This window comes from Eretmochelys imbricata, chromosome 17 (assembly GCF_965152235.1).
Source record: "Eretmochelys imbricata isolate rEreImb1 chromosome 17, rEreImb1.hap1, whole genome shotgun sequence".
Classification (NCBI taxonomy): Eukaryota; Metazoa; Chordata; order Testudines; family Cheloniidae; genus Eretmochelys; species Eretmochelys imbricata.
Genome location: NC_135588.1, coordinates 12,894,136 through 12,917,191, shown reverse-complemented (window position 1 = coordinate 12,917,191; position 23,056 = coordinate 12,894,136). Strand labels below are relative to the sequence as shown.

At 39.4% G+C, this 23,056-nt stretch overlaps 1 protein-coding gene across 3 annotated transcripts in view; it reads left to right on the top strand.

Annotated features, from left to right (window-relative positions):
- The window catches only part of CRCP (CGRP receptor component), a 41,642-nt gene that overhangs the window by 3,893 nt on the left and 14,693 nt on the right, over nucleotides 1-23,056 (top strand). Inside the window, exons 2-5 of one of the 3 annotated variants that reach the window (XM_077836626.1) lie at nucleotides 1,040-1,076; nucleotides 5,470-5,511; nucleotides 7,093-7,191; nucleotides 10,052-10,146. In XM_077836626.1, coding sequence (XP_077692752.1) covers nucleotides 1,040-1,076; nucleotides 5,470-5,511; nucleotides 7,093-7,191; nucleotides 10,052-10,146 — 273 coding nt within the window. Of the gene's footprint in view, nucleotides 1-1,039; nucleotides 1,077-1,328; nucleotides 1,425-5,469; nucleotides 5,512-7,092; nucleotides 7,192-10,051; nucleotides 10,147-23,056 lie in introns of all 3 variants that reach the window. The other 2 variants (XM_077836625.1, XM_077836627.1) reach the window with 2 other exon arrangements.

The window sequence follows — 23,056 nt, the reverse complement described above, 5'->3', positions numbered from 1 at the left end:
TTACTTACTGAAGTTTCTCTTGAGTCAGTTTAGGAGGTCCCTTTCATTTAAAAACAATAGTAGAACCTGTGGAAGTTTGTGGAAGGCATTTAGCTTGTTTGAATTTGATGAATGTGACAGTTCTATTCAAACAGTTGACTGCTTGACAATACATTCTACCTTTTTTATATGGTGCAACACAGACGTCCGAGAAAAGCCTTTTGTTTGTTTGTTTGTTTGTTTTGTATGGTAACTTTCTGTTGTTGTTACTACTGTCTGCTCAGCAGAACATATTGTTCTGATGAAGTATGGTGCTCTTGACTAGTTTTTCTACATAACATTTATTTAAAAAAATAAATTACAATATTCTCTACTTAGTTAGGGCATGCTTAACTCAGAGCAAACCTGTTTAGCATGGTGAATGTCAATGATTCTTGGTTAATTGGGACAGAATTTTTATATATTTCACTTAATAGGGAAGCATTTGGTTGGTGTTAAGTAATGGGAAGCTCTAAACTTCAGTCTGCTAGTGTAGAACTTGTCAAATAAACATTAAAAGAACAAAATAAAGGTGAAGTGCAATGAATATTATTTTATTCTTTCATTTGTATTCTGTATTGTATATATTTTTCTTTTTTATAATGGTCTTCTGTAATGGTTCTGCTTATCACTCTTCACTCAGACAAAACTTCAGGGAGTTTTGTCTAATCCGGGAGTAATGGGGCAGATTCTTAATTAGGATGATAAGCCATTCAGTGGGGGTGTGCAAGTTAAACACTTCATGATGCTTTGTGTGCTGAGTTATAGCCAAATATTCTTACACAGTTAGTTTGTGTAATGGCTGCATTTGAAGTGTGCAAAAATAAGTAACTCCTAAAGGCAGCAATAGCCACAAATGATAGAGGATTTAACAGAATTTTGATCCTGAAGATTTTATAAAAAAAAAAAAATCTCTGCAATTAACAAATGTCCCCTTTTTTAGTGTAAACACATCAGCAAAGAATAGAGAATAGATTTCTGACAGTTTTGTTTGAGACACGCATAATTTTCTCTTTTTCAGGAAAGACGCAAATGCTGCCTTGCTGAGTAACTTTGAGGTAAGTTTATTTGTACCATGATTTTAAACTGACAACTTATCCTTTTGATGTCAGTGAGAGCATGTCCCGGTCCAAATACAAATAGTGTCTCCAGGGAGTTTTAAACAGGATATCAGGGAGATTTGTGTATGACTTGATTTTTCAAGTGTTGAATTTTTTGTTTTTATAAGTTTGGTAGAATGGGTGCTATTCCTGGCTTTAAAGGGGACCTAGAAATGCTGTTGTTTGTACTGTTTGCATGGTGAATGACAGCAAGGTTTGATCCCGAATCTGAAGATGAAGGAAAGTGTGGGTCCACTACTTGGTGGGGAAGGAGAGTTAAGAATGCATGACATCAAGAAAGCTGAGGTATTTAATGCCTATTATACTTCATTCTTTGCTGTTGAGGTTAATAGTGACCAGATACTTCACACAATTAATATTAACAGCAAGGGGAAAGGTGCACAAGCCTGAACTGTGAAAGAACAGGTTAAAGAATGTTTAGATAAGTTAGATGTATTCAAGTCAGCAGGGCCTGATGAAATTCACCCTAGGGTACTTAAGGAGCTAGCTGAAACAAACTCAGAACTGTTAACGATTATCTTTGGGAATTCTGGCGGACAGGTGAGGTCACAGATGTCTGGAGAAGAATAAACACAGTACATATCTTTAGAACGAGGAACAAAGAGGACCCAGGCAATTATAAAGCAATCACTATAATATCAATATGTGGAAAGATACTGGAACAAATTTTTAAACAATCAATTTGTAAGCACCTAGAGGATAATAAGGTAATAAATAGTAGCCAACATGGATTTTCAAGAATAGGTTGGTCTGGCATGATTTGTTTTCCTTCTTTGACTGAGTTAGTGACCTAGTAGATGGGAGGGAGCTGTAGATATGATATATCTTGATTTTAGTAATGCTTTTGACACAGTTCCACATGACATTCTTGTAAGCAAACTAGGGAAATGTGGTCTAGATGAAATTACTATATGGTTGGTGCATAATTGGTTGAAAGACCATACTCAAAGAGTATTTAATAATGGTTTACTGTCAGTCTGGGAGGATATATGTAGTGGGGTTGCATGGGGTCAGTCCTGGGTCCAGTTCTAGTCAATATTTTCATTAATGACTTGAATAACGGAATGGGAGTATGCTTATAAAATTTACAGATGGGAGAGATTGCAAGCACTTAGGACAGGATTGAAATTCAAAAGGATCTTGACAAATTGGAGAATTGGTCTGAATTCAGCAAGATGAAATTCAAGAAAGACAGTACTACACATGGGAGGTAAAAATCAAATGCACAACAACAAAATGGAATAACTGTCTAGGCAGTTGTTAAAAACGGATCTGGGGTTTATGGTGGGAAAAGCTAATATTATTCTGTCGTGTCCTGTATGTAAAACATGGGAGATAATTGTCTCACAGTACTCAGCCCTGGTGAGGCCTCATCTAAAATATTGTGTCCCGTTCTGGCTGCACAGTTTAGGAAAGATGTGGACAAATTGGAGAGAAGAGGAGAAGAACAAAAACGACAAAAGGTTTAAAAAGAAAGTAGGCATATTCATCTTGAAAAGAGAAGGCTGAGGGGAAACCTACTAAGAGTCTTCAATATAGTTGCTATAAGGAGGAGGATGATCAATTGTTCTTAATGTCCACTGGAAAATAGGACAAGTAATACTGGGTTTAGTCTGAAGCAAGAGCCATTTAGGTTTGATATTGGGAACAACCTTTCAACTACAAGGATAGTTAAGTGGTGAAACAGGCTTCCAAGGGTCGTTTTGAACCCCTGTCATTGAAGGTTCTTAAAAACAGGTTAGACAAATACCTGTCAGAAATGGTCTTAGGTATACTTGTTCCTGCCTCAGCATGGGGCTGGACTAGATGACCTTTCAAGGTCCTTCCAGCCCTACATTTCTGTGATCAACTGCTGAATCCATTTTCATGTTGCAGAGAAAAACAGAATTAGAACTGGAGGAAATCTTTGCAAAAAAAAAAAAAATCCAGATGTTTTCTGAAATGGCTGCTGATAGCAGGGTCACTATTTCATGCTTAACTTGAATGATCCTGCAGCTCAGAACTCTCAAATACCTACTGAAATTAAAATAAGTGCTTTAAGAAAAAAAGCGCTTTGTAAGTCTCTCACAGCTTGGTTTTAAAAGATCTTGGAGTAAGTCCACACTACAGAAAAAATGTGTTTTCTTAAGGTGGTAAAATCTTAGTAATGGCCAATAGTTTGTTGTTTGGAAATGTGTTAGTGGGTCCAGGTAAACTCTAGAGGGGAGCCTAGGGTTTACCTTGACCAGCTAACACATATTAGAACTACAACTGCCTTGTCTTCATAAAGTTTTTACCATGTTAGCTAAGAAAACACGTTTTTTCCCAGTGAAGAGAAGGCCTTACTGAGTCACCTCTTTTACAGTCTTCAGAGTGAAAATGCCTTTTTGGTGACGGTAAGATGGAAATGTGACATTAGTATGAGGTGTAAATTCAACCAGGTAACTTGAGGATTTCAGTGCTTTTTTTTTTTTAAGGCTTTAAAAACCATACATCTTCCTTCAGATTATTTCCTTGCTGAAGTTTTGGGGTTACATATCCATTTCATCCTGACTTTGAGCTAAGTCTTGAAGTGTTTGACGAGGCCAGAGTATGCCACCTGGCAGTCATTAGAAGATCTTTAATTAAATATTTGGAAGGAATCTTACTGTCTAAGAAATAGAAAATACCCTATGGTTTTATGTCAGAGGATGTAAGTGTGGTATTAAATGTCTATTTAAAAAATCTACCATTTCAGAATGTAAAGCAAGAAGTATTGAAAAGATTATTGCTTGCAGAATCAGACCTTTCCAATACTTCTCTGTATTCCTTTTCAACATGCAAGGATGTTATGGTAAAATTGGGTATGGATCCTGTCTTTCACGTACAAGAAGAATTCTTGCATTGTGTAAATCTTCTGGCACCCCAGAACAAGGGCCCAGTGCAGTGAGGTGCTGATCACTTTGCATGATCGGACCCTTAATTATAAGCACTAAATATCTACGTTTATTAAATCCACTTTCTGTCCCTAAGTCTGCACCATCATCATCTTAGCGTCAGTGCCTCCCCACTATTGCCATATATACCCATATGTGCTGAGTGAGGAAGTGGAAAATGGAATTACTGATCAGACTGCTCATTCACCATTTCCCTTTCTCAGCATAGTTGTCTCAGCACATATAGCTTTTTAATTCTTTTCAGGAAGAGATTTGCAGTGTCTGCAGCTGTAGGCATTTTAAGCACATTTTTTCAGCACTCTCAGTTTACAGATTCCTCTAAAACTAGTATCCTATTTCCCATCGGCTGCTATTTGTGCCTTCTTTTCTCTGTATTGCAGTTTGGCGAGGGTGTCTAACTCAATCAGTGCCAAGCTAATATTTTGCTCTAAAAATGTCTGAATAAAGCACAGGTCTAAGAGTTAAGAGATCTGGGTTCTATCCCTGATTCTTTAAAAGATTTCCTTGGGCTAGTTGCTTCACCTGTTTGTGCCTCATTTTCATAATCTGCAGACAATACTTTCCCATCTCAGTAGTGTATTGGTATGGTCTACAGTTAATGTGTACACAGTGCGTTGAGATCCTCAGGTGGCAGGTGCTATAGATGTGAAAAATTATAGGAAATGATATCTCACCTAGGATTAGGGCTAGTCATGTTTCTCCTGACCACAGTTAGAAAAATGCCAACTAGTGTTGACGGAACTGTGCTGACGAAGATGAAGGCAGGGGGACTCTTGCACAATATGCTTTCTTCCCTATCTCCTTCTAGAAGAGAAAATATTACAACAGAGTAGTGCATTGGTTAGAATAAGTAAAGTGTAAATACAGCTATAATTCACTTTCCCTCATTTAACCTGATACTTATTTGTATGTAGGTTTGTGGAATCAATGTCCTCTTTCAAGTCCCAGTTTGGTTATATTTATTTATACTCTATTTAGTATATAAAGACTGCATTTTGTTTGAAGATCTGTTATAGCAACATTTGCTGTAATGGCAGAGTTAGCATTAGTAAACTGGTAACATTGCTCATCAGATTTCACTGTAGTTTTATGAACCAGTAATTTTTACAAGGCCATGGGATTTATAAGTGGAACATGAGTGGGGCTTGTTAAAAATTAAGGAAGCAGAAATAGAAGGGTGTCCATTACTTAGATTTTGTTATCAGCTTTGGACATATTGTGAGGCATGAGGTGAAGGCATTCACAGTAATTGCACAAATAGCCAAGTTGTTCCCAAGCAATGCAGTTGTAGTTTAATATGGATCTGTGGTTATGGATCCAGTATTTAAGGCAGCAAGTAGCATTGCTGTTATGCTCAAATAAATTTGTAAGTCTCTAAGGTGCCACAAGTACTCCTTTTCTTTTTGCGAATACAGACTAACACGGCTGCTACTCTGAAACCTGTCATTGCTGTTAAAGTAAGTTTAAAAATTACAACAGGCAATTCAGAAATGGGGCATATAAGCAGTATTTATTTTTGGTTTATTACAACCTTAAAAATAGTACCATCTGCTACTCTGGGCTCAAATATAGTGAGTACAGTATAAATGCTTAGATAGAGAAATACTGTTTTAACTAAATGTTTAAAGAATTCTTTTTAAAGTTTACTCCCTCTTCTGAGCTCATTAGTGACGCACCAGAATGCATTATTCCAGGACAACACATGCACCAGAAGAGTCGGTGCATGGAGACTTTTGGTATCAGCAATGACCCATAAGGATGCATTCTGGGGGGTCTCTGTGAACACAGAACCATCAGTGGACTTTCACAGTGTATAAAAGGAATTTTAAATAGATGATTTAAAACCTTTCTGTCCTGAATGCCTCCCACAGCCTGGCTGGGAGCACTTAAGCGCGTGAACCACTGAAGCCCAAGTGCTTTGCTGCATTGGAGCCGAAAAAAATAACAGAAGTTGTCTTTACATTTTACTACAGTTCTGGCTGTCATGCAAGAAGATGTAGCAACAGTGTAGTAGGTTTGTCAATACTTTATTTTAGAAACTGAAACATAATTTATTTTGAAAAATTCTTATTACATAAAACATTGACTAGTTAATTTCATTCCTACAGTTTTGAGTATTCAAAAACGTGGAGACATCTTTATTACCCCTTTTTCAACAATACTGCTGCTTGTATTTATTTTTTCTAAGGAACTTGTGTACTAATTAAATCTATTGAGGTTTTTATACCATACTTATCACTGTGGCATCCGAGCACACTGCTAAGCTGATCCCAGAAATGCTTACTGTTAAGCATAGTGCTTACTGCAAGCAGCCCCACTGAAGTGAATTTATAGTAGCACCGCTACACGTAGTCGTGTTTGCAGCATCAGGGCCTAATTTTGTAGGCTTGTTACAGAAACACAATTGTAGGGCACGCATTCTTCTTGCACTCGCAGCACACTTGAGTTTCTGTAAAACAGAATATTTTGAATATTTTTCTTTTAATATTGTAGGTTAATGTATACATACATTACATACTATAAGATAGGGGCATATCTTACAGCCCTTATTCCAGCAACACTCACATTGATTTCAGTGGGAGTTTCAATTAAGAACTGCAGGGTGTGGGACATAGGCAGCAGTTGCACAGAATAAAGTAAGTGGCTGATTCATTCTGGTAACCACTTTTTCCATTGGGGCTTTTGGGTAAGGCTTCAACAAGTGCTGATAGTCCATTCAAATATCTACAGGCTTTGGTCCAACACTTTCTACATCTTTTTGTTCAACATAATTCAAGACCAATAACCATAATTTAGAATGATCTGCTGTCTCATCATTTCTTGTATACAAATAATTTTTCCGTTACCAAAATAGAAATACCATTTCCGTTACCAAAATAAAAATACCATTTTAATCACCCAGTCAGGGCAATCTTTTGTATTTGATTGGTAATATTTTAATAACACATGTTTAAAAAACAGGAGTAGAAAAAATGCTAAACTAGTTCAAAAAATCTTTTAAAGTATTTTAGTAATAAAATACTTTTTTTTTTTTCCAGGTGTTCCAGTTACTTACCGATCTTAAGCAGCAGCGCAAAGATAGTGGAAAACACAAACAGAGCTCTGGCCAGCAGAATCTGAACACTATCATGTACGAAGTGAGTAGAGTTATACATTCCCTTAGCACGTTAGCACAAGTCAGAGGCTGGACTGTATCACACTGTTCATCATTTACAATCACACATGCAAAATTAAGTCTTGGAATTTTCCTACTGATAAACGTTGTTTCAGTAAACACAGATTTTACTTTTGTAATATAACTTTCCTCCCCAAAAGAACAGCACAACTGAAATACAACCACCTAGGTGGAAAGTGCTGGCTAGCTGGTGCACACCATTATGGAGGAAAGGAGCAATTTTGGTCAAGGACAAACTCCTGCTCTTATGAAAATTGCCAAAGGATTTTTAACGTTAGAGAGCAGACAGGCTGTCGCTCTGGTTTTGAGGTGTCATTCAAAAGACCTCAACACAGCAAACTACATTCAATATATTTTTTTAAGCCTGCCAGCACATGCTGCCGGTATTTGAATCTGTACTTCCAGGGAGTCTAGGCATTTCAGACCTGAGGTTTAGAACACACATGGTCTATCGATTTCTCTGTTAAAAACAAGTAAATTAAATTCTCCAACCAGAAAAGAAACTACTACCTGGGATTACACAGTGTAACTAAATTATACATATACATTCAGTCACTGGCAAATTCAGTGTTAAATGTTCGATGTGTTGTTGGAAAAATCTTTAAAACTATTATTTACTGATGGTTAATGTGGATGAGATGGTTTTGAGTATCTTAAATTAGCAGCTTTATCAAATGTAATTAATTTTAAAAATTGTCGTCTGACCTCTGGTGGCCATGGAAGAGAACTGTCTTTAATATCATCATGGTTAATACTGGGCCAGTTCCAGCTTTCCTGGCCTGTATGAATAGTCCCATTGACTGCTGGGGAACTATTCATGCGAGCAAGATTTCGTCCAGGGTTTCTTTTTTGTTTGTTTTTTGTCTGAAAGGACAAAATTGCAATTTATAAGCCTTAGATTTGATAAAACAGAAGTTTACAAAAATCTAGTTTAATTTTACATTGAGATTTACTATCTCATTCTCACGTGTTGCAAATATATGGGGGAAAAGATCATTCTGTGAGTATATTTACATCTAAACATAATTTACAGTTTAACTCTTTAATCATATTGTTGCCTGTGTATGCAATGCTTTCCCATGCATTTTCCCATCTAGACATTTATTCTGTGCCAGTAGAAAGAGAGAGACTAATTCTAGGTGTACTTGCTTTAAGTACTTGACTTAATGGAATTATTTCTGACCACCATACATACACACTCATAAGTTTTGTGCACGCATGTACCCCCTGGTATTGTAGTCGCTGGATCTAGCTTACTAAACAGGAGCTGAATTTTGATGTGACCATAATATGACATTTTTGTACTTCTTAATTTTTTTTAATGGAAGAAGCAGCAGAGTTTTGAAAAGAAATCACTGTAGAAGTGAAATAGCGCTGTGTTCCTCTAATAGAAAATGGTATTTTAATGGGGAAATTGGTAAATAATAGTAATGTTTAGTACGTTTTTTATTTCAGAAAAATGCAAGAATTCTCTAGAATCCTGTTATGATCCCAATTCCTTATAGTGGGTGTTTTTCAAGCAATGTCCACAAAAGCTCATAAGTTATTGTCAAATTAAAAAGGGAGCTGTAAACTGCAGTCTGCATATAGTTATTTAAAACTAAAGCAGGGATTCTTCACTAAGCCTTCCATTTAGTTAGGATGACAGGCTCAGATAAGTTGAAAGATGTATTATAATGTCATCTTGGATTCTCATTCATTTAAACAGAGAAACAAAACATAACATATCCTTTCAAGATTATTTTAGTGTAAAAGATAAACAGAGCAGGGAAGTGAATTGTCTCACTGAGAATATCTGAATAAATTACTACAATGTCCTTGCAAAGTTTTTTTTTAATTATGCTCTGCATAAATAACTTCTGAGCTCTTTGAGAAAGCACTGCCAAATATGCTGATTACAGCACGCTTTCAGCTGTAAAAGATGAAAACATCCTTACGCTGGAAGGCTTTGTTTTAGTTGTGGAGCTCAAATTAGCTATTTATGGCCTGGTAACGAGAGTACCACTGGCAATGAATTAATGAACACTTGGCAGAAAATAACTTTACATGGTCCCAAGGATGAATACCATAAGGTGGTTCTTCAGTTCGGTTTTAACAGCAACTGGATCCCTTTTTAAACAAGGTTTTGAAATCCTCTGTATTGTTAGAACTATACATATACAAAACATTCTAAATCTCTGATGTTGTTAAAAATATCTTGGTCCCAATTTGATCTTCCAGTTAAGATTAGTTCATTCAAATTAATAAAGAAAATGTGTTACAGGTGAATACCCTTTGAATTGCATGTGTTTAAATGCTTAGCACTAAAAAAGGACCTTTCATCCATACACTTCAGTGCACTTTCCAAATCTGGGTAGCTATTATCCCGATTTTACAGATGGGCAAGTGAAGTTACAGGGAGGTTAAGTGATTGTCCAACACTACAGAGGGAACCCTCAGAGTTGGGTTAGAACATAGGAGTTCCCGTCTTTCAGCATTAGACCGTGTCTCTCTGTATGGACCAACTTCAGCAGGGTTTCCTAGATAAGTGCTGGCATAATTTCCATCACATAATTACTTTTTTAGGTACTGTCTGTTGCTTATACTTTCAGAGCAGAAATGAATATGGTCTTCGTGAATCAAGGGAAATCCAGATGACTGTGCCAGTTATGACAGCACATTCCACCTTCTGAACGAGGTTAAAGAACTAAGTTCCCCATTCAGACTTCTCTCAAAAGGAGTGTGGAGATTTTTCACAAAATAACTTGTTTCATAGAGATCTCATATGACTCATAAAGCAAAAATAAATGTGGAGTAACTTGTTTTTTTCCAACTTTGTGCAGACATTGAAATACATATCCAAAACACCATGCAGATTCCAAAGTCCTGAGATTGTGAGAGATTTCCTCATAGCAATGAAAGGCCATAAACTAACCAAGTAAGTAAAGATCTCCTTTTGAGTATGTGTATATGAGTGCATGAGTATATGCAAAACCAGTTCTTCATAAAAATAATTTAATAATTTGTCTGCTTTTGCTTAACTTGTCTAACCCAGTTCACGGAAAAATGAAGGACAAAACTAAAATTCTCTGTCTAACCATCCTTTTTTTTCAGATGAACACCTACACACATGCACATTTGGTTTAATTTGATGCTGTTTGCCAAAATTTTCTCAAACTGTTTGCCTGTATTTACCTTATAGTGTTCAGCATGAGTTCTCATAGTCAAAATGCAAAGAAGTTTTAAAAAATATGTTTGCTGAGGTAGAAACTATGTGAGGTGGATGGATTTTCAGCAAAATAAAAAGGGACACTAAGAGAAACCTCAGTGTGTTGAGTCATCTTGCTCATTTCTATCCTCAGGAAAATAAATCCATTCCTAAAAAAACCTGATGTCTCCCCGGCAAAGAATAGGCATAATAGTGTGACTGAAAATAAGGTCCCCAAAGAGATGTATGGGAAATGTGTAATCTGTTGAAGAAACTAATTCTTACCTGAGTCTGTGAGTTGTAGATGCTCAGCAGCTTCCCAGAATTGTACCCTCTAATTAATTAACGTTCAGCAAATTAAAATACTTCTTTTCCCCCTCTGTTTTCCTTGGACACTAAAGGTGTGTCCGCTGTGATTTTCAGGAAATGTGTTTGTGTTCACTTGAATCAACACCCAGATAACAGCCTTAGTCTCTTCTGGGGAATTCAGAGTGGAAGTTTGACTGGCTTCCCTCATACTTCCAACAAGCTTCAAAAACATTTTTTCTCTTAGGCATTAGTGTGAATGGGTGTTCCTAGTGCCTGAAATGCCTAGGTCTCCTGCACACCTCATCAAACTGTGAGTGAAGCCTGTCATACATTTTTAAGCCTGTCATACATTTTTAAGCTCATGAGAACTGGGAGGAGTGAGTCAATTTTCTCCCTCTGCATAGCTTTAATCTGTTCTCTTTTTCCATCCTTCCTTTTTCAAACACAGCTTTTCACAAAGGCTCAGTTGTTTCTAAACCACTCTCTTAACTCCACAAGGGAACAGTGTACTCCCCGTGGATTCTCTGACTACTTTTTTCTCCTCTGGAGATTCCGTAAAGAAATCTTGCTCTGGGGAGAAGACTAACTTGGTTCTGTCCCAAAAAGACACAAGTTAAGATTATCTGTCGTATACAGTACTACAAGGGAAATGCTTACTTCTCTGGAAACAGCAGTAATTTGGGCAGAAAGAAAATTCATTCAACCCATGTGTCTTGTGCCCAGAGTGTTAGTGACATTTTGCTGATCATTTAGCATCACTCTCAGTGTTGACATTGAGGTACTAGTACTGAGAAGCCACCTAACTTAAACATTTCTGCTTTTATTCATTTCAGTGGTAGTCAACATTAATTGCCCAGATAGTATGCCAGCATTGTATCTTACAATGGAGTACTTTACATAGATCCTGTAAACCACATTCATGCAACAAAATTGAAAGCACTCTAGGGATTTCTGAGCAAATTACATAATCTAGGAGGACAATTTCAACTTCAGGCATTCAGACAAGGTCTCCTAATCCCTTCCAGGTCTGACACTGAAGTATTAGTGTGTATGAGAAAAGTCTTTACTATAAAGAGCTGACACTGAAAGTGAGAGAGTTTTTCCTGAAATCCCCATGGCAGTCATTTTCTTGTGTAGGCAGCAAGTGGCACTGAATTATATAGTGTACTTTTCTCCCTGTGCTGAAATACAGTATTTCTCAGGTGGACTATGACTGTTTAACATGTGTTGAATGACAATCATGGCCCTTCTTGGCCTAGCTCCACCCTGCCTATCATTTTTCATTTGCTATTAAAAAATTGACTTCTGCCTCCAATCAGCCCATGATGCCAGCTTCCATAACCCACTCGTTAAATTTTCAAACAAGTGATTTCTCCGATGCTGCCCCTCACACTTGGAGAAGCTCCGGATGAACATCAGCAAAGCTACTTCATTATCCTCCTTCAAATCCTGTCTCAAAACGCTCCTCTGTTGTGATGCCTACAAAAAACTTGACAGTGGTCAGGGTACTAGTGAGCTGAGACCACTGCCTGTCATGCTTACCAATATTGTTTCATTGTTTCCTTGTGCTCCCCCATCTGTCCGTATCCATCTGTTGTCTCTTGTCCTGTACTTAGATTGTAAAGTTTGGAGGAGCTGTCCGTCTGTTCTGTATTTGTACAGCGGGTAGCAAAATGGGGCCCTGGTCCGGGGCTGAGACTCCTAAGCACTTTGATAATACAAATAATATAATAATCTATGATAGGAAGAAAGAATGCTGTACCAAAAGGAAAATGCTGGGGAACTTTAGTAAGGCAGGATAGCTGGGATTTTCAAAAGCACAAGTCTCATTAAAAGTCAATGGGATTTTTGCTGCTAAATCACTTAGGCATTGTTGAGAATCCCACCCAGAATAATTGTCTGAGTTGGAATGTGAATAGGACTTCAGGGTTTACACTGCTACTCCTACAAAAAAAAGTCATTCAAGTTCTGTTTTTGCATGATCTTGGGACTTGTTTCCCCTCTGATCTTTTCTATTCATTTTGTCCAGGCCAGATTTACCAGATCACATCTGGCAGCCACTTCTCCAACTTTCGCCAAAACATAGAAAGCATATGGTGATGTTGCACTTGTAAGAGAACGGATTCAATGTGATTAATCTTATCTCTTAACTTCCACGATTCTATAAATTAAGGAGAAATAACTTTGTTAAATATATTACTCTATTTAAAAAGAAATCCACAGTATTATTTTACTAGGAGAGCATTTGCCTCTTTAACCATGTAACCATAGTGTTAATAACCAGTGAGCAACTAAGATTCCTTAACCGCATTTGCTGTTTTTTCACTCTCCTGAGTGCTATTTTTTCACTCTCCTTACAAGATACTTCTGATTGTACATCCCCAGTCAACTGCACTGGTTCCTGTTTTGGTAAAATTGAGCTATTCTTTACTCTCCCATCTGATTCTAATCCAGGAAGAGGATTGAAGAGTGAATGATTGACAGATTTTTATCTAGAAGACTTATTTTAAAAATCTTATATGTCGCAGCCTCTGTTACTAGTTCACAGGTTTAGTCAATAGTTCATGTTTTGGGCCTGTTTAACATGAGGACAATAAAAAGGTGTCCGTGGCAATCTTGTGGCACTAGTTCTTTCACCTGTATTTTGTACCATTGCCAAAAAGTGTGATCTTTACTTAATGTGTGAACTGAAGAGGTATTGTATTACTATCAATCCCTGGGAAAGTATCGACTACTGTCATGATGAATAGAATGAAGACCTCAGTGGATGAAATATTACGAGAAGAACAGGCTGGGTACTGTCCAGGTAGATTATGTTGTGAACAGGTATTCACTCTTCTGCAGATCATCGAAAAAGCTACTATTTGGTAAAAATGGATCTTAATCAACTGTATTGACTTTAAAAAGCATTTGATAGTGTCACAGAGAGACTCTGTGGAATATTGCTAGAAGCTGTGGGATATCAGACAAGCTGATCAACATAATGAGGAGTTTGTATGATGGAAGTAGATGTGCAGTAAGATCGGATAAGGCCCTGGGTGAGTAGTTTGATGTTGTGACTAGAGTTAGATAAGGGTGTGAGTTATCACCAATCCTCTTTGCATTAGCAATAAATTGGGTGACTAAACAGACAACACAAGGCATTGTGGATGGTGTAAAATGGGTTAGTGGAGATGAGTTATGTGATCTTGACTTTGCCAATGATATTGCTTTACTAAGTATGATGTGGAACAAGAATGATCTTACTTCAGAGGTAGAATAGGAAGCAACAAAAATGGGATTGAAAATAAATGCTGAGAAAATCAAGATTATGAAGGTAAGAAACTGGATAACAGATGCAAAAGTGTATGTGGATTGAAAAGAAATTAAACAGGTCAAAAGAGTTCTGCTATCTGGGCAGTGTGGTGATGTTTGAAGGTGTCTGTGATAAAGATATTCATACAAGATGAGGAAAAGCAAACATCATGTTTTGAAAGGATGAACAACATCTGGTCAAACAGAGGTCTCCCCATCAAACTAAAGAGAAGATGATACCATGTGATTGTACTGAGCATGCTACCGTATGAAGCAGAGACTTGGCCAGTGACAGAGATTGGAGGCTTCTCATCACAGATGGCTGTGGAAGAGAGAATACATTTTATAGAAAAATAAAATAACAAACGTGAGAGGAAGGGAGATGACAGAGCAGGACATGTTAGAAAATATCATCAAAGAAAGAAGGCTCAGATGGTTGGGAGAGGTACATCGTATGGAAGTTGGGAGATACACTAAGCAAACATTCAGCTGGGTATTAGACGGAGGGAAGAGAAGGTGAGAAAGGATAAGGAAGACTGACAGAAGACAGTGACAGGAGGATCTTGGATGTGCTGGTATCACCAGGGAAGAAGTAACATAACTGGCAAATGACTTAGTCAATGGAGGAACTGTACCGTCTGATGCGTCAATGGCACAGGAAGAACTAAGGTATGCAATTCAATAGAACTATGTGAGAATGAGAAACTTTTTCCATTTGTTGTTGCGCCCATTGAACACTAGGGGGAGCTGTTATATAGCAGAATTTTAGATAGGTTTGTTAGCTCAGTGGCTGTCTATGGAGAACCACCTAACCTACTGCTTGAGGCAGCGCTGCATGAAGAAATAGGCCTCTATCAAGTAAATTATTTTTATTCTGCCTTCCCTCTGCAAACCAACAAGATGAGTAGCCATGGAAGCGCATTGCCCTTATGGCCAGTCATCGTGTCCTAATTTCTTGTAATAGTTTTATAGTTCAAAGCATTTTAATGCTGGCGTATGTTGTGATCCCAGTAAAATAACTGCCACAAGCCTTTTCTGATTCTTCATAGTGGCCTTGCGGGACCGGTGGTCTGATCTGATCTAAGTTTCTCATTATTGCTGCTGTGCTCAGTGATGTTGATGCATTTTCCAAAACACACTTGTTGGGCGTTTAGTGACCCCTGTAAGTTTATTTTTCAGTCCTCTCTTAAAGAGAGAACAAAGTAGTAAAATATACTAAAACAATTTAAAACCTCCAGTTTTTAGTGCTTTCAGCCAATTGGCTTGCCAACGGACAGTTTTTCAAAGCCATGCAAATACCTAACTCACTGATACTGTCTGACATGAGATGTAGCCATACTTGGGCCTCAGCAGCATTGGATGAAATTCAAGGCTTGGAACAGAGAATTTAAAAGTAAAAAAAGCTATAAGCTAACATCACAGTAAATTATATAACTACCTTGTTGAGGTCTTATGCTTTAATTAATTCATTAGTTCGTTAGCAAATCCAGCAGTGTTGTATTTGGAAATATGAGGTCTAGCCTGCTTGCTTGCTTTGTTATTTCCTTTCTTATGGGTTTGTTGATAATAGATTTATAGCTTTGTATTTGAGTATTTTGGCAGTAACTCAAGGAACCTACAGGCCACATCCAGTATGAGCTAAAGCAGGTTAGCATACATATGTTTGTGACCTTTGACATAGATAAGTGGCCTACCGATTGCCTTCTATGCACTTAATGGGTACACCACAAAGAACATGGAAATAACAACCACTGGTTCAGGCCAGAAATAACTGGATGTGAGAATGAGTTAATTGTTGTTAATACGTATGAATATGTCAGCCTATAGAGTAAGAATACCTCATAGTACGTGGGTGAGGAAATTAAATTTGGACATGGAAGGTGGGTACATAGTGGTCAGGCGCTAGAAGAGGGGCAAATCACCATGTTTAGTTAGGTTTTAGTTTAGTTTTTCTTGGGTCTTCCTATAGCTTTCTAGCTCTCTAGCTTCTCCTAAGTCAGGGATGGACAAAATTTTTGGCCTTGAGGGGCACATCTGGGTATGGAAATTGTATGGCTGGCCATGAATGCTCATGAAATTGGGGGTTGGGGTGCAGGAGGGGGTGAGGGCTCCATCTGGGGGTGTGGGCTGTGGGGTGGGGCTGGGGATGAGGGGTTTAGGGTGTAGGGGGGGCTCAGGGCTGGGACGAGGGGTTCGGAGGGTGGGAGGGGGATCAGGGCTGGGGCAGAGGGTTGGGGCGTGGGAGCGGGGTCACGGGTGCAGATTCTGGGCAGCACTTACCTCAAGCAGCTCCCGGAAGCAGCGGCATGTCCCTCCTCCAACTCCTACTCAGAGGCGCGGCCAGGCAGTTCCCGGCCAATGGGGTGGGGGCAGTGTGTGGAGCAGAGCTCCCTGGCTTCTCCTACACGTAGGAGCCGGAGGGGGGACATGCCGCTGCTTCCAGGAACCGTGCAGAGCTAAGGCACGTGGGAGCGCCAGAGCAGGGCAAGCCCTGGACCCCACTCCCCGGCGGGAGTTCGAGGGCTGGATTAAAACATCTGAAGGGCCAGATGTGGCTCCCGGGCTGTAGTTGGCCCACCCCTGTTCTAAGTTTTTCATCTTCCACTCGAGAATTGAGGAACCTGGACCATTGGACTCTTTTGGCATGCCACTGTCAAGGCTAGTCCTTTGCCTCTTACTACCAGGTTATCAAGGAAGGGTGTGAGTATGTTAACCTAGGAAATTTTATCGTAAATGATATCACATGTACCTCTAAGAGAGAACGTATTATTTCCGTTTTAATTCTGATTGATTACTTTTCCATTTGATTACTATTCCATTTATGTCAATAAAAGTCTTTTATTGTATTTTGTTCCCAGCATGCGTGTCCTTGTCATACGTCCCGAGGGTCCTTGCAAGACTCTGTGTAGCCTGATTCTGGGACAAGAACCTTATTAAGTTCTGATCAGATCAATTGGCGAGCCTATAACCTTTAATAAAATAAACAATAATATTAATACCCTAAAATTAGGCAACAAGGGGAAGATACTGTGCGGCACTCTAGATTAATTTTCCAGGCCTAGTCCTCTTTAGAAGGATCTGATATTTTTCTATGTGGTTGTTAATGCCACTTCACTTAAAAGAGCATGTATCAATCTTACGGTTTGTAATTGAGCTTAAATCAAAACTGACTGTTCTCTCACTTTTTCTTGCCTGTATTACCTATGTAGCTTTTATTTTGGGAGAATCAATTTTTAGATATCAGGTGGACCTAAAGATTTGAAAGTATATTACGGTTAGGACCCAGACATTATTCTTTTAGTTTTTAAACCGACAAATTCAAAGAAATTTGGATCTGAAGATCAGTAGCACTTTAAAATGTATTTCATCCTGATTTTACTTTTCCCTTGTCGTTGACAAAAACTATAACAAAGCAAAACCCTTAAAATGTTTAAGGGCGGGCTGCGTGTTTTGTCACTGCTATCTCCTCCAGAGTTTTCAGAATGAAAACATTTCCTGGAAGACAAAATGGTACCACTTAAGTAACGGCATAATTTTCTAGCTTCCTGAAAAATATCCATTGTACTTCCCATGCTTCAGTGCAATCGTAATTGGGCATATTATCTATAGAGCAATTCCTGTAATCTTCATTCCGGCCAGAGGCCTACTGGGGAGTCTTGGCTGAAGTAGGAGGATCGGATTTAACCCTATGAGTTTGAAGCATGTGATAAAATATAAAGTAGTGGTAGCATATGCCACAATATGATTTTTCTTCTAGCAGCTAGAAGAATCATGTTCCTTAAGTATAAATCTGCCTCCATGCAGCGGGAGGAAATTCTGATTTTTAGCTCTGAATGGTGGACCTTGGCGCTGTTAGGCTACTCTGCCCACTTGTGTAGATCTCCACCTGTGTTGCAAGAGGAGACTACCAGAGCTCAGACCTGCTGTACAACAGTTGTATTAGATTTTTTTTCCCATGAGAATGTGGAGAACTTGAAAAGGACAACCTAGGGTTCTTCTTTGAGTGATTGTTCATGTCCATTCCAAGCAGGTGTCCGCGTGCTAGGGGAAAAATCTTCCGGCTGGCGTGCACGCGGCGTGCACCCAGGGTTTCGTCGACTCCTGCCCCGGTCCCCGGACCATCTGGTGGACATATAACCACCATTCAAGGCGGCAACAGACCTGATGCACCTCAAGGTGCCGTCCCCCCCTCCTCCCCCCCCCAAAGGAGAGACAAATCTCCGGCGACCGTACGCCCCCTGTTCCACTCCAGGGGTAAACCAACCACGATGGCCCGTCGGAAGTGCACCGCTCCCCGGAATTGAGTCGTCGTTCGTTGGCCACCCAGGGGACTGCTCCTCTATGGTCTTCTTATTTGGAGACCTCTCAGTTGGAGGTGGACTCAGCTCGATCTATCAGATTGCGGAGCAGAAGGTCCAAGTCCCAGCACAGTCACCAACCATACCCGGCACCATGGCAGCAACAGTGGCAACCACCTGCTCAATGGCCCTTCTGGACACCCTGGTCCGCACTCCAGAACGGTGTTGGTGTCCTTGGCGTCGTTCGTGCCACAGTCAGCACCGGCACTGCCGATGATGGCATTTCCCTCGGGCGGAGTGGCCCCACCGACTCCCATGGTTTTGCCACTGATACCTCAGCCAGCTCCGGCACCGGCTCTCCAGGTGACAGAACCGGTGGAAGCCTCAGCTCCGTCCCTACCGACGCCGATGGTCTCAGTCCCACCGGATTCATCTGCCCCGGCACCGGCTGTGGCGCAGAGTTCTTCATCGGTACCAGCTCCACAGCCCGAGTACCGCGTGCCAAGGGACCCCGGGGGGGCCAAAGGCAATGAACTGGGCCCTCTTCCTCACCCGATGAAGCAGTCGCAGGGACTTCGACGGCCCTAGCTTTGGAGGACAACTGGGTTCTTCAACAGCTTTTGAGGCAGGCTGCCCAAAACCTGGGGATTCAGGCAGAGGAGGTGGAAGAGGATTTAGACCCTGTCATAGACATCCTGGCTCCCTCCGGCCCATCCAGGGTTGCATTGCCATTTATCAAGTGGATAACCGAAACATCTAAAAACTTGTGGCAAGGATCCACCCCATCTAAAAACAGGGATGCCAAGAAACTGGACCTGTTTGGCCGGAAGGTCTACTCGACAGGAAGCCTGCAACTTCGTATAACCAAGGCACCCTGGTGGGGCTGAAGGCAGTGAACTGGGCCCTTGTCCTCACTCCAGGGGGCACCCAGGCCAATCCTACAGATGCTGCTAGGGGGAAAATCTTCTGCCTGGCGTGCACGCGGCATGCACACACCTGCTTGGAATGGACATGAACAACACATCTCGAAGAACAATAGTTACGAGAAAGTGAGTAACTGTTTTATTCTCACTACTTAAAATATCTATATTAAAGTTAACGTTTGATTACAAGGAGTTAGTTAAAAGTGTAAATGTGCAAAATTCATTTGGTTTGCTATTGATCAAAGTTGGTGCTCCCACTTTAATTTTCACCATAATACTTACTTATTTGTATTTGTTGTTATTGTAGCATCCACAATAGGACTTAAATCTGCAGAGGCATTGCAACAGTGTGCTGTTAATTAGATATCTTAGTTAGGGCATGTGCTGCCTAAATTAGGTATGCTATAGGAAGTTAAAGATGGGTTGACCTGAGTTCCAAAGTTCCTGGCTCAAAGTTCTTGTCTGATATAACTAATCATGAGTTCAACTCAGACCCTAAATTCTTTGCTGTGTATTCATGTTTGTGCAAAGGCAGCATTAATTGTGGGCTCAGACTGAGACTGGCAACACTGGCTTCTTGTGAAGATTATTTTTGATCGAGTTTATAATAATCAAGTTCTGTGTGTGTGTGTGTGTGTGTATATGCTAGCAAGGAACCCTACGTACACTTGTAGGGCATGATCCTATGTGAATGACATCTGTGAGAGTTTTTTGACATTGTCTTAGATGGGAGCAGATCAGTTTCTGAGCTCTTTGCTCTAAAACAACACAGTGGCTGTTCGCTCCCTGCTTATATAGTGAATAGGGGGTAGCCTACCTATTGCTAGTGTCATGGGGCTGTGGGTTCTTGTTCTGCCACGGCATACATGCATTTTTTTCTATCTTCCCTTGCATGCTGCAGGAGTGACATCATAGATACAGAAAGAAGCCACACTGTTAAAATTTTAGATCTTTGAACTGCTTTTTTAAAAGTCCAATCCTGCTTTTTATCCCTTGATGGAAATTTAAATCTTGGAAGCAATGTACAAGTGGAGAAGGAAGTGCTAACAGTTCCCCAGTCTTGCAGCAGCATGCAAGAGAAAAGGAGAGTTCTCCTCTGTTTGTACCACTCAGTTTGGGGAAAGGGAGGTCAGGGGCTTGCTGTTTATACAGAGGAAAGAGGAGCTTTCATATTTACAGCCCCTGTGGTGTTCTCACAGCTCACACTTAGGCTGGTCTACACCTAACTCTTAGGTCCACCTATCTTTGTCACTCACATGTGAAAAATTTTGCCTCCTGAGCACTATAGTTAGGTCAACCTAACTTCCGGTGTATACAGAGACCTAGTTACCTCCTCTCAGAGAGGTGGATTACCTACGTCAATGGAAAACCCCCTTCTGTCAATGTAGGGAGTGTTTGTACTACAGCAGCACAGCTGCAGGCTGTAGCTTTTCTACAGAAGCTGCTGTAGTGTAGACATACCCTTAGAGTACATCTGTGCAAACAGGAGAGGGAACTGCTAACGTGGACCTCCCATGCCATAAGATGCAGCTATATTTATTACACTTCTGTGCATGCTGATTATTTGTTAAACAAATCCCTGCCTCTGGATATTTCCTAAACAAAGAGTTATCAGAGAACATGTTCTCGCTGTAGGTTGCTGAATGAAAAATAACCATGGGAACAAATATTCATACTAATATCAACACACACACAGCCTAGTTTTATGATCAACCCAACCAGTATCATCCGAAATGCTTCACCAACAGAAGATAACCTACAGTTCTGATGGTCAGAACAGTATTTAGGTCAATCAGTAAATAGATGGCTAATTACTGGTAATCAAATAGCTACCTCTGTAACTTTTGATATTTTCCTTTGTGTCTCCGGTTGAAGCCCTGTATATTTTTTTCAAATGCATTGTTTGCAATCTTAAATATCCAGTGTTTGAAAGACATTAACACTCATGCCTGAGGTTTCTAATTTTTTTCAGTATAAATTAGTATTTGCAGTTTATAACCTGGTAGGACCTGTTCAGGCATCTTAGGATGAAAAAAGACATGCAAACTGTTCATGTTGCTTTTTGATTTTTGTACCCTGCTGCTAATGCTTTTTTGATGCACTTAGTCATTTTTCTGCAAGGAAGCACTATGATCAAAAGCTCAGTGAAATTGCCCAGATAAAACGTTTTTAATGACTTGCTACTTTTTCCTCTTGTAAATTATCCCCTCATTTTTCTGCACATAAATTTTGGAAACTGAGAACAGTCTGTATGATTTCATCTTTTGTTGAAGCATTTCTCATTGAGATTATATTGCATTGCTTATAAGCCTTCTAAAAAACTATATTACAGGTTATTATGTTTTCTATTGATGACATTTAAGTCAAAACACCCTTTGAGAGATGACATTGCTTTACACTCTTGGAACCTATATTCCTTGTCTCAAGGAATGATGAGTATTTCTGCTTACTGATCACATTAGATGGTTCTAGTTATGATGTACATTTGTCTATAGTTGTTGTTGTTGCCTGTTCTGCCAATAACACGGTACTGTTAACTGGAGATCTGTGTCTTTTAAAATTGTTCTAGAAGAATCTAGATAAATAAGACTGAAATTTATAAAATCTTTAATATTCGGGATGACATAGCTTTGGTATGTGACCAATATTCAAGGCATAATTGGGGAAAAAACAAACAAAAACTATTATGATTATGTTCTCCTTAGTGAATAATTATTTGGTAAAAAGTGAGAAAAACCATACTAGGTTTTTCTTTTCCATAATGAATTATGTACCTCTGGGAAGAACTGATGAGGGATTTTTGTTTTTCACAGAATTTTCTTCAAACAGCTGTATTTTTAAAACATCCTTATTTCCTGACAGGTTCAAGGAGATGGAACTATTGCTCTGCATTGTTTGGGGGAATAAATAATTCTAAATGTTACAGATATCAATGTTAGTTGGAAAACCGACATGCTAAAGATGGTTTGTCAAAACCCAGTCTCCCCATTAATAGAGTTTTTACTTGCGGAGCAAAAATCGCTTTCCAAAACAGCTTCTGCTTTCTGGTAATATTTTGATCCACCATTTTGTTTAGTTTTCATAAAATATATCCTCGTGCCATTCTGTTCGGTGCAGGGTACAACTTTTAGTGACTTCTTTTTGGCTAGATGCTATAAATTAGATTGTTAAACCTGTGTATTTTTCAGAATTATATGTTTACAATGGAAACCTTGACATCTTACTTACTCACCTGATCCCAGCTGTTGTTTTTTCTGTATTAAGTTCCTTGCCCCTTTTATTATAACTTTACTTTCTAGAATAAAACTTGTTCAGAAGCTAAAAGATGCTTTTAAATGCAACCTTGGCAACTAGCTCTCCCACCTCAACGCAGCCATCTCATCCAAACTGGGGCTTAAACTGAGTTAAGAGACCATGTTGAAACATGGGTTCATCATTCTAAACCAGCTCCTAACACAACTGGATTGACAAATATGCACGCGGCCAGACCATGTTACAACTAATACATATATTTAAATATTCTAATCTAAGACTCTATGGCTAGCCAGCATTTTGTTAGGATTGGTTCTAGCTAGACATTTGTTCAAACACATTTTTCAAACTCATTTTGAAGTCGAACGCAGAGAGGGTCAAAATCCAAGGACATCTGCTCCTTCCAGCCTGAAAAACAAGAACAAGAGCCATTGTTTACGAATAAACAGTTTTTTCCCTTTATTTAGTCAAGGATTTTTTTCTTGATAAAGGTGATTGGGTCACCTGGATGGACTGAATAACATGCATCTTGCAGCAATGGGGGGAGGGGGAAACAGCTAAAAA